Source organism: Notechis scutatus, chromosome 1 (assembly GCF_049901735.1).
Source record: "Notechis scutatus isolate UNSWTSFEM ecotype Mainland chromosome 1, rNotScu1.2, whole genome shotgun sequence".
NCBI lineage: Eukaryota > Metazoa > Chordata > Lepidosauria > Squamata > Elapidae > Notechis > Notechis scutatus.
Genome location: NC_142009.1, coordinates 179,893,465 through 179,905,917, shown reverse-complemented (window position 1 = coordinate 179,905,917; position 12,453 = coordinate 179,893,465). Strand labels below are relative to the sequence as shown.

Here is a 12,453-nt window from a genome sequence, read left to right as displayed (position 1 = left end):
GACTTCCAGTCAGCAGAGAAAAATGTATACTGTGCTAGAAAGAGACTCTATGGTGAGAACAGCAGACTTCCAGTGGGCTCCAGAATTGAACGGTGGGTTTCCGGTCAGGACCTTTGTGGCCCTTTGAGTGTTTAAGTTTGCTGACCCCTGACCTAGATTGACAAGTACCTTAAATTGGAATTTTAAACCTAATCTAGTCGTTGAAAGAAGAGCATCATCTGCATATAGCAAAGCACAATTTTCCTTTTGCCTAATAATGGAGAATGGCTATAAATCTGATGTAATATAGTCCCCAAATCATTGACATAGATCTTAAATGGTGCTGGGGAAGAATACAACGTCGTCTCACACCTTTAGTCATTACTATGTTGCCTGTAAGTAGATTTTTCTGTTGCATCTAACCTGCATTATAGTATCTTGATATAATACCAACATTAAATGTGTAAGACTCCTGCCAGGAACCAAATTCTCGAATTTAACCCAATGGTTCTGTTAACAGAATCAGAATAACTTGTTTTGAATGAACATAAAATTCATTTTAAAAAAGGAAAAGAATATTTTCCAGACAAGTAAATTATTGTTGACTATCCTTTCTAAAAATAGCCTAAACATTTGTTAAACAGTGTTCTTCAAAATAGGAGGCTAATTTTTCATTTAATAGCAATAGCACTTAGACTTGTATACTGCTCCATAGTGCTTTACAGATTTCTCTGAGCAATTTACAATGTCAGCATATTGCTCCCAACAATCTGGGTTCTCATTTTACTAACCTTGGAAGGATGGAAGGCTAAGTCAACCTTGAGCCAGTCAGGATCAAACTCTTGGCAGTGGCTGAATCAGCCTGTAATACTGCATTCTAACCACTGAACCACCACAGCTCATGGGTATCTGTTTAACTATCTGGAATATAGTTTTCCAAGTACTGATAGCAAGCTACTTGGTGTATAATTGACAGTGCCTTCAATATTTTGCTTGTTATACAGTTTTAATCCAGCCGGAGGCATTTAAACCTGAACTATTATAGTAAATAGCCCCCACCAATATAAATTACATTTGAGAAGTTTTATTTGGGCTGGCTGCCTTACAAGATTTTGCTTTTGAAATAAAATAAGATAAACAATCACTTCTTCAGACCCTAGTTCCTAGTGGACAAGGTGAGTAGCTTTGATCTGATATTATTTCCTGTATTCATAATAAGCTATTCCTGATACCCCCAAATGATTTGAAATAATTGTTCCCAGATCTTTGGTGGTATACAGCAATCTTGAATTGTGGAAGCAATGAAAGCCCTCAAAATGAAACCACTCATCCATGTAATGAAAGATAAATAAGGAAACTTGGTTACCAGACTTTCATTCAATCAATTCTGTCATTTAAATAATCCAAAATCGTAAAGCACTTTTGTTATATAACCCAACTTCCTATTTCCATAGGAAGGTGGCAAACAACCTCTGAATAAGAACAATTACATACAATACATAGTAATAATTCTGTATCTTAATTTGTTTTAGCATACACATGGTATGCTAAAGGGCAGATAGGCTAATTGGCTCATAAATATACAGTTTTTATTAGTTCTCATAAGTTTTTTTTTAATATAATTGACATTTTCCAAAAGTACTTTATTATTATCAGCTAAAATGATACAAACATAAATCCAAGCAGGGGCAAATCTTGATGCATTTCTTGATGTAATAAAATTAACTGAATTAAAGTTCAGTTTTAAGATTATATTTTTCATTACATTCCAATGGATTTTACATGTTGCACAGCACAGCACAACCTAACACTTTATGTGTAGCAACCTCTATGAGAATGTAGAGGATACTAGCTTTGTTTCAAGCTTCCTTGGCAAAGGCTGACACTAAAAATAACAGGGGTTGGATGTAGATTATGGGAAGCTGTTTTGGCATTAATACAAGTGCTTTAAATTAAATAAAAAGTGTACTCTGCTTTGTGCACTTTACAGTAGAATACAAGCAGTTACTAAAAGATGAAATAAAGTTCCAGTTCATTGTAGCATATATCTAAAGCAATGGAATATTACATTTTGACAATAACTTGTAATTTATAGTTTTATTACATATAAGCTATGCATTACAAGCCATAGACACTACATATTAGGCTATGTAGTGATACCATATGGCAATAGCATTATGACCGAACAAACATTTTAGCTATCTTAGTTCCAGGCATCTATGTAATAACCTTTTACTGCCAACTGAGATTGTTTGGAATAGTTCTATTAAGTCCTGCTAAATAGCAATGTAATGAAAACAAATGTTTGTGTGACTGTGTGTGTGATGCATTGCTTTCATCTATATAACTCAAAGTACAAATCACAGAGTCAATTACAGTTCAGTAATATGGATTATTTTTCGTTGTTTGTTTTGGATGGAAGAGTGGTGCTACTCTTGGGAATTAGAAGAACATGAGGTGACATTTGGGTGGCATGAGTATTACTGGTATGAAAAAGTTAAAGTTAATGTGGATTTTAAAAATTATTATATTAGACATCCCATACTGAAAATATGGAATAGATATACTGTAAACCCAAGTTGTTCCAGAAAACACCTTTGTGGTTCTCCCACACCAAGCATTTAATAGGCAAGACAAGAAATGACTAACTTATCAAGAGATTTTTGTCAAGAAATGGTGGCAGAGGAATATTATTGTCAATTGTTTTCTTAACTATATTTAATAGAAAGATTTAAAATAAAAATATTTATGGCTTTGACAGTATGAGGCTGAGTTCAAAATAGAATTGTGTGCAAATAATAAACATTTGCTAAAATGATGAAAATGCAATTGCTAAAATGCAATTGCTTGAAATTTGAATTTTATTGAATTTGAAACAGAAGAACAAATGAAAGAATAAAGTGGGCTAAAGTATATTTTAGATGGAACAATGGGAAAATGTAGTTGAAAGAAGCAAAATTTATACTATATTCTCATCTTAAAGAGAACTCTTATAAAACAATGAATCTATCACCAGACAAATTGCCTCTGTGATGTATTAAAGGCACTTCAAATTTATGTTGCAAATGTGAAGAAGAAGGGACATTTGGTCATGCTTAGTGGATGTATAAAAAAGCTTAAAAATGGATTCAAATACATTTACTGATTCAGAGAGTTTTAAAGATTAATACACAATTGAGCTCAGATTTTTTTTCTTTTCAAAGCAATGGACAAACAGTTGGAAAAAGGTCATGGAACTTTGCTTTTGTATATGATAACCACATCAAGATTATTGTATGCACAAAGATGGAAAGATTCAGCATTACCCATAATGGAGGTAAAGATGATGGAACTTACTGAGATGGCTAAATTGACTTCTTTGATCAGAGAAAAGATGGTGTATATATGTTTATTGTTGACTAGAAACCCCTTTATGGACTTTTTGTATAAAAACAGAAAAAATGAGCTTATTATTTATGGTTTTATTAGGTAGGATAGGTTATAGAAAGGATAGAGTCGTGTATCATTTGGTATGATGTTGGAGAAGAGGAGTTATTCAATTGTCTCTTGAGTAGAATGTCTGAATCAATATTAATATGAATGTCTTGTTGACACCTGGACTGGACTGGATCGTATCTTGACATTTGTATTTAGACTAGACCTCTGGATTTTCCTCCTTTTGTGTGTGTGTGGCTTTTCAGCTGGTATGGAGCTGGAGGATAGACTATGTTTGCTCATGGCTGCTCTGGCCATATTTGCTGCATTGCCTGGCAACTGGTGGACCCAGAGGGTTTCAGAGGGAGCTGGAGGTTGTTCCTGCCAGTCTGCTGCATGGTCCTTCCTCTACTGATGATATCCAGTGATATCATATCTCTTCTCCTGACAAATTAAGCAATGCCATGACTGTGAGCGTCTGGATGGGGAAAAACGGGCTTCAGTGACAGTCATAGCTAGAAGCTTTGTACAACTTTGCATTGTGTGTCAATTGTCAATTGCACCTGTTTCTGGATCAGGAGACTCTGCTCACATTCATTTCCTGATCATCTCCTAGTTGGACTACTGTGATCTACATGAGGCTTCCCTTTCAATAGTATCCAAAAGCTTCAGATGATACATGCAGTGGCGCAGGCAGGCATGCGCACTTCCAAAATAAAACATATCACACCTCTGCTCCACAAACTGTGTTGGGGATGCCAGTTTTCTACTTGTTCCAATTCGAGGTGCTGATTTTAACCATCCCTTCATGGCATGACATTGGGCTATCTGAAAGACCTCCTATCCCCAACTATAACAGCTTGTCCCATTAGTTGTGGTAGAGAAAGAATATTGTGGGTACCATCTGCTAGACTTCCATTTGGGGCTTCTCTGCTTGTGGGACCTACCTTATGGAACGTTCTCCCCCACACCCCGAAATCAGGTCAACCCATCCGTGTTAATGTTCACAAATCCTTGAAGATCTGATTATGTCACCAAGCACCCCATGGAACCCCCATTCCAGGGAACCAAAGACATTCTAAGATGGTCCCATTACGGTATTTGATATAATCACTCTTTGTGCTTTGTGGTTCAAATATTTTTTATTTTTTATTGATTATTTTTATATATTTGTTGTTTTATGTGATTGTTGTATGCCACCCAGAGTCACTCCCAGTAAGATCAGCAGCTATATAAATTTGATTAATTTAATAAAATAAATAATATCAGATTTTCTGTACAATAAAGAAATTTAGAATTTTAAAAGTGCTATACAGATTAACTACTTTTAGTTGTAAGATTAAAATAAGCTAAATCTTTTTCCATTTTATAATAAGTTCTGTAAAATCAAGACTGCAGAACTGTATGTCAAATGAAATGTTAAATAGCAAAACTGAGGTGATGATTTCTAGGCTAGTCTGTGAGCTCCTCTTTCTTAGAAGATCAAGTACTTACTCTAATGTACTATTCTAGAAATTCCATTACTTCATCACGAGTTTTCACGCTCATCAGTAAGACAAATACTTGCATACTATGTCCTGAACTCAGTGTAAAATAAATATGTGAAATAGTTGGTGAGTGATGGCAAACTGTCATTGGAAGAATTCCCCTCTTACTCAAGTTCACATTGGCCTGAATCCATGGAAATGCTAAGTCTTCTAAGCTGCATGGAGATCTGCTATCAAAATCTGGCATCAATGTAGAATTTTATTAAATGCTGCATGGCATGAGCATGCATGAATTATTACTAGTACTTTAAATACAATTTCTCCCACACAAAGAATGAAATTTGCATAATACAGTTTGTACAATACTAAATAAATAAACTTAGTCTTAGAAGAAATATATGTGATTTAGTATTTACAAATTTTAAAGTAAGGATTTATTTATTTAGAGTACAGAAAGGATCTACTTCATATAACTATAGTTTATTGCAGTATCAAATTACCATTGAACCCAGGACCTAGGTTATTCAACGAATCTATGTGTGTCAATATATTAGCATATTAAGAAACTGCAAGCTGTTATCTTCCATGCTAAAAAAAATCTTCCACACAACAGAACAGCTTCTTAACCAGCCTTTTCCTATACTTGCCTCTGATGCCCAAGTAGCTATGCACTGTCAATTTGAATACAGTAACACAGTAATATTCAATAATATCCAAATATAGCTGCCAGAAGGTAAAATTAGCATCCTGACTTTTCCTTCATTATCTTCATGAGCCTTTAGATTTTAAACAAGCATAATGTGAATTGGCCACTATATGCAACCAGGAAAAAAGTTTAAATATCACTGAAATTTTTAAAAAAAGTTACTTTACAAAGTTACAATAGTATAAATAGAACGGGAAGAGGAAAACTATTAGTGACTAATATCTAGATTGCTGCAGTCTCATGCAGGTAAAACGTTAAGTTGAAAACCAATACAATAACTGGAATTTGGGTGCTATAAAAAATTAAAAACTTTTAACAGAAATTACAAGGGTTATTGATTGCATTTCAATAATATTTCATATTTAAAATAATATTCCTGACAAGAAATACAATAAGTAAATTGTGTTGACCAAAATATACAGTAATATGTGCGTTACATATGTTTATTACATACATATAAAATAAATCTAATAACATATACAATTTTAGCACTTGAAAAAATGCCATCAATTTTACATTGTGAGCAGTATTACAGACTGTGAAAAACTTGACTTTGCTTTAATTTTTATCAATACAGATGTCATTATTTGTACAATTGGATCTAAAACATCAAGTGAAGAGACTTTTTAAAGGTAGTGTTCTGAAAATGCTTTTTCAAGATTTTATGCAAGAATTCGGCTTCACCCATCACAATAGTCCTTTACTTCATTTTTTTTAAAAAAATTCATACAGGTCAATTTTTTATGGAAGTCCCTACTGGGATTTAGTTTCATTTTTCTCACATAATGTTTTAGTGCAAAATATAAAACATTATTTCTGCATCTGCAAGGGCATCCTTAGATAGACCACATAAAGTCTCTTATGTCTTTATTGTATATCACACTAATTCAAACAAACAGAAATATATATTTACTTGCTTTATGGATTATTTTGCTGATGTTTTATATCAACAATTACTATGTCCCATTAATTCTTCCATTCAACTCCCTTGTTAACTTTGAATGAAGTAGTGTATATATATTTAAAAAAAATAAGAATATTTGAATGAAGCCATAAGTATTATGGATGATTTAACATGTATATCTGTGCTTGCAGGAGTGTAAGAATATACACTGATTAAGAATGTACTTATTGCAAAAGAATTAAAAGAATTTAACATACCAGTAATCGAAGTACAACTTTATGTGGTAGAAAAAGACAAGCCCATGTGGCGCACCATATACTCAGACGAAATAAAAAATTAACATTTATTTACAATATAGTATTTTGTGTGTATATATAATAAACAAACCTTGTAATATATCAACATTTTATTTTACAGTATTATGCTCATTAATTTGACCAATTGTATGTCATTAGGCAAGCAAGGTTGCAGTATGGTTATAATAATTTTATAATAAAGTACCAATTTTGCTTTTGCTTTTGTAATCTTGTCAGTAGATATTTGCTACAATAAGGACCACACATAAACACACACAAACTTTAATTAAAATTTCCATGCTTGTGAATAATTAATAAACTATAATTGAGAATCCTAGTTATTGTGTTATATGTGTCATGAACTTTAATGCCTGAAATCCTGTTGGTCTGTATATTTCTACTACAGTATTCAGATTAGTTACATTGCAATATTCTTATTTTGGATTCTTGCAGCAAATAGTTAGGATTCCATATTGAATCTATTGTGATAGCACCATTGCCAGAAAATAATTAAAGTAGCAATTATAAAAGGAATGAAAAGACAATGAAGTTATCATAATTTGTGGATTTATCTACTCTGTGGAATTTCATCTTATCTGTTTTTATACTATCAAATCAATTCAAGTGTTTGAGGATAATTCAGTGATATTCATCATTCTGCATTTTGCCAGAATATCCTCTAGTGTAAATACAACAGTAAAATAAATTGTTAATACTATGTACTATATTAGTAAACTCCTTTTAATTCTTTGGAATACAAGGAGGAGTTATTTTATCTATTTCTATTTGTTGAAGTTAATATATGATTATAGTGTTTGCATAAATGAAAAGATAGCTCTTTTCATAGCAAGTAAATAATAAAATCTTGAGGGATTGATTGTAGCTTATCATATTCACTTATTAAAAAACACCACTTGCATTAAAAATGTCTTTCAGTTCATATATTGTACTTTGCCTGCTAGGAAATCTTTACAATAGCCTAAAATATAACCTGTAAGAGGTAGGCCTACTGTTTAAAAATTCACAGTTTCCAAAATTGCTGAAGGGAAATATATACATATATTGGTAAATTCCACATTTTATGAAGCAGCAAACTTAATGCAGAATTCATGAGCAGCCACAACGATCTACTACCATAGCTGGTATTTTTCCATATATTATTTGTTCTTTTCCATTGAAATATAGCATATTTATTGGGGACATCTTTGTAGGTGTGCAGCAAGGGCCTGCTGAACCCCTTGGATTTGCTTGATGTACCAGATGAGTATGTGGATATTTTTGTAAAAATACAAATTCACATTCTCCAGAGCAGTAGTTTGCTTTATATCTTTTGGGTGCGATAATCCAGTCCCATCCAAAGGCTTCAAAATCCACTGTCAATGGGTAACGACAACATCGAGATTCTGTTGACTGTTCGTCACAGTCAAGCCCAAAATCTCTACGTGATCTTTTTGGCATATCTGTAATCTTGACCTCTAAAAAAGGTTTCTATAAATAAAAGAAAATGAATAGTATGTTGGGAAAAGATAAATTACTCAACATTTCATACAGGATACATTTTTTCTACATATTCTCTGGTATTTAAATACTATCATCTTTGAATGTTCAACTTTCACTACAATTAATAATCCCTTGCAATTGATTCTAATAATGTTTCAATAAACTTTATTTTTGTAGATAATTTTAAAATTTGAACTGTAACAAACATCTCTTATCCACTGAATGGTATCTAGGAACTGCACAATACTTTTAGCCTTGAGTTTCTTGAGCAGCAGCACCCTCTAGTACATGGTAATCAATTCTAGAAAACCAAATGTATTTTCATGTTGTTCAAAGAATAACAAGAATAACCATTGTTTTAATAGAAGAACATTTTTTGTCACTTCTTACAATTTCCCATGTTTTCCAACCTGTTCCAAAGGACCCCTCATTTCTCTGAAATAGAATAAAGGGTGAATGGGGAACTGTATGGAGAGAAATTTCATCCCACAAAGAACATCCAGTCTATTGAAGTATGAACACAATTTAAATATTCCCCTAGCAATTGTCAAGTTTTAAGTAGGGGATCATTTAATTACAACTATTTTCTTCTTGTCGATCATATATAAGAGAATGAAAAGAGTAGTAAAGGGGGAAAATAGATTAAGTATTGGTTACTTAATTTTAAAATCTGTATTTTTCTGTGTTCAAAATATTGATAAAGTTTCCCAAATTTATCACAGAGAAACAATGTACAGTATGTTTATATAATTTGCACTATGGATTTATCCCTCAAATAACAAATAGCTGTTCTGAATTAGATTTGTACTTTCTTTTCTTTGTATCCTTAAAGTATTTGTCTCAATCTTATCTGTCTGTCTGTCTGTCTATCTGTCTGTGGGTATAAACAGAAAGGTACAGATTATCTAGCTACAAATCAGTTATCAGTTATATATACTTTCTTCAATGGAAATGTATGATTCTATGTCCATTTGTACTGTTATATTTACTTTTAAACTTGTTTCATGTTTTTTAAAATACTTAGAAGGTCAATTTCCCCACATTTAAATATTTATAAAAATCCTGAAGGCCATAGCAATTTTTCCAGCCAAATCAATTTATTGCTAACTGGCTATAATTATTTTAAAACAGTTCTATTTAATCATGTTTACTGTATTCAATTTAATAAAAAGGCTTAGCTAGCTGATTGGAATAGAAAAATTAAACAGTGTCTATTAGAAATGGAAAATTGAATTATACTTATTGAAATAGAATGTAATGAGTTTACAATTTTTGGTAGTTAATTAGTCACTGATGTTATAACTATTGCAGAATGAATAGAATAGTTACAAAAGAAACTGATGAGCAAATAAGCACTCCTTTCATTAAGTAAGATGAAACTCAAATACTTTGGCCAACTAATGAGAAGGAAGGACTCACTGGAGAAGAGCCTAATTCTGGGAAAGATTGAGGCAAAAGAAGAAGGGGACGATAGAGAATGAGGTGGCTGGATGGAGTCACTGAAGCAGTAGGCGTGAGCTTAAATGGACTCCGGGGGATGGTAGAGGACAGGAAGGCCTGAAGGAATGTTGTCCATGGGGTCATGATGAGTCGGACACTAACAACAACAACAAATCCTTTCCTTACCAATGTTATATCATATGAGATGTTAGATCTTTCAACATTACTTTTCTAGAACTTAATGAAGTGACTTCAGGATGTGCATTCTATTCAATGCTATACAATTGTAGAAAGGATAGGCAGTGTTTCTTTCTGTCAATTCCTCTCATAGTGGCAGAACCATAGTAAATCAGGTGAGTTAGTGTAGTCTAGTAAATTAGAATGGCAAAATACATTTTTAGAAAACATTAGACAATAATGTCACAGTCCTTCATTTAAATTAGTAACTGACAATTTTAATAGCTAGTAGATAGTTAACTTAACAGATAGTAGGGTGTATAGTACTTCCATTATTTACTGTAGATATTTGATATTTTGCTCATAGTGGATGCTTGATGGTTAAATTTACTTTGAAAATAGTATTGTTTACGCTATTATATTAGCTGGGAATGTATTCATATGCCACAACGCATAGGAATGAAATTAGCAGCATATAAACTTGATAAATAAATTTAGCTAATAAAGGCTGTGCATAGCACTCTACATTCAGGCTTTGAAGCAGCTATGCAAATCTTGCAAAAGATGTAGCTGCTTTAACAACTGAAGAGGAGATGTTTCGTTTGTGGCTCTCCATTGCGAAGCACTTTTTTCTCAAGCTACCAGTTGCTACAATTGTAATAGCCTCTGATATCAGAAGCAGCATGCATGACATGTTTCAGAAAAAAACAATACAAAAAGGTTATTTGTTGCTGTCTGTTTTGTAGGGTTTTCATAGGTGTCTTATTGTCTACTGTTGGAACCATGATTTTAAGGATATACATTCTGCTCTACATAATAAATGTTATTAGCTTCATTGACAGAAAATTAATTTTACTCGATTAATTTGCCAGTGTTTTCCTACTACAGTCCTAAACAAAATGATCTGGAGATAAATCCCAGAAAGTTCAATGCCAAGTAAACATGCTTATAATCACTACCTTTAAAAAGCTCTGAGGTTTTTTTTCTCATAAGTGACAAAAATGCTGAGGACTTTAAAGAGCTTACCAAGCCTTCTTCTCCTGGTCCTGGGTAGGTCACTGCAATATCTCTTCCCTTTTCATTCAAAGCTTTGATTTCAATGCCCAAGTTGGATTCAGGTTGTTTAAGCCAATTTTGCAAAACAGTTTTCACATCGATACTCTGCCAAATACCAGTGCCTGGGTTCATGTCAAGTTTCAAGGATCGAATTGCAGTCGAAGTTGTACCATCTTTCATAGGTCTGATGAGTCTCAGGATCTGCACAAATATTGTTGTAGGCCTCTGGACTTGTCTTAAGTAAATCCACAACTGGGCTTTAACTACTCTGTTATACTGTATTTTAGAACTAAATTTAAAGAAGCAACATTTGGGTTTTCCTTCCACAGATATAGGAAAATCAGCTATAAGTAAATGAATAAGAAAAAAACACTTGCTTGCAAATGAAAAATATTTTTTAAAGTATAATCATTTTATATATATGAGCTTTATAAAATATCTTCAAAAATGATTTTCATGATTGCAGATTGGCAGTACAATTGCAAAGAGACTCATTCTCAATTGTAGGAATGATCTATAAAGTATGCAATTTCAAAGATCTTCCCCATGCCCCAATGCCCCACATTATACCTTGGTGCATATTAGCCCAACCCATTTCTTCCTACATTATGATTTTGCTATCTCCTTTCCACAAGCACTTGATATAAAGTTAATTGTTATGGTCAATCTCAACAAGTGTAATTTCTATGTAGAACCATTGCATCGAACTGTTTATCACAAAGGCACAAGACTTTTGCCATGGTTGCAAAAAAAAAAAAGTGGTTCTTTTTTTCTACTGAAGTTGATCACACTGAATAAAAAGCAACACTGAAAAAAATGCATATTGTTTACCACTGCAGAAGAAGGGAACCTGTGCCTTCAAGTATACACATTCAACTCCCTACATCTCCAACTTCTACATCTCTCATCATGGACCATGTGGGATTGGACTTCCAAGAATTATTGATTTTCAATATCTGTGTGTACTCCATCCTTGTCACAGGAATTGTATTGGACTTTGGCATGCATGCTCTAATCTCTTCATTTAGTAAGAATCAAAATTAAATTATGGAAGTTTCTAAACTGATTCACAGTACTCATACAATAATTATTTTAGAAATGGCCCTATGGAAACACATACAGGTAGTCCTCAACAGTTCATTTAGTGACTGTGCAAAGGTACAATGGCACTGAAAAAAGTGACTTGTGACCATTTTTCACACTAATGACCATTGCAGCATCCCCATGGTCACATGATCAAAATTTAGATGCTTGGCAACTGGTTCATATTTATGATGGTTGCAGTGTCCTGGGGTATGGGATCAGCTTTTGCAACCTTCTGACAAGCAAAGTCAATGGGGAATCTGGATTCACTTAACAATCGTATTACTAACTTAACAACTGCAATGATTCACTTAACAATTGTTGTAAGAATTCATAAAAGTCACTTAACAAATATTTCTTTTACCAACATAAATGTTGGGCTCAATTGTAGTCATAACTTGAGGACTACCT

The 12,453-nt window shown here is 33.0% G+C and overlaps 1 protein-coding gene across 1 annotated transcript in view; it reads right to left on the bottom strand.

The window, feature by feature from the left end:
• Nucleotides 1-6,013: 6,013 nt before the first annotated feature.
• Nucleotides 6,014-12,453, bottom strand: part of MSTN (myostatin) — a 10,263-nt gene continuing 3,823 nt past the window's right edge. Inside the window, exons 2-3 of the mRNA XM_026668007.2 lie at nt 10,930-11,303; nt 6,014-8,274 (exon numbers count right to left, since the gene is read on the bottom strand). Coding sequence (XP_026523792.1) covers nt 7,894-8,274; nt 10,930-11,303 — 755 coding nt within the window. The 3' untranslated portion in view covers nt 6,014-7,893. The remainder of the gene's footprint in view (nt 8,275-10,929; nt 11,304-12,453) is intronic.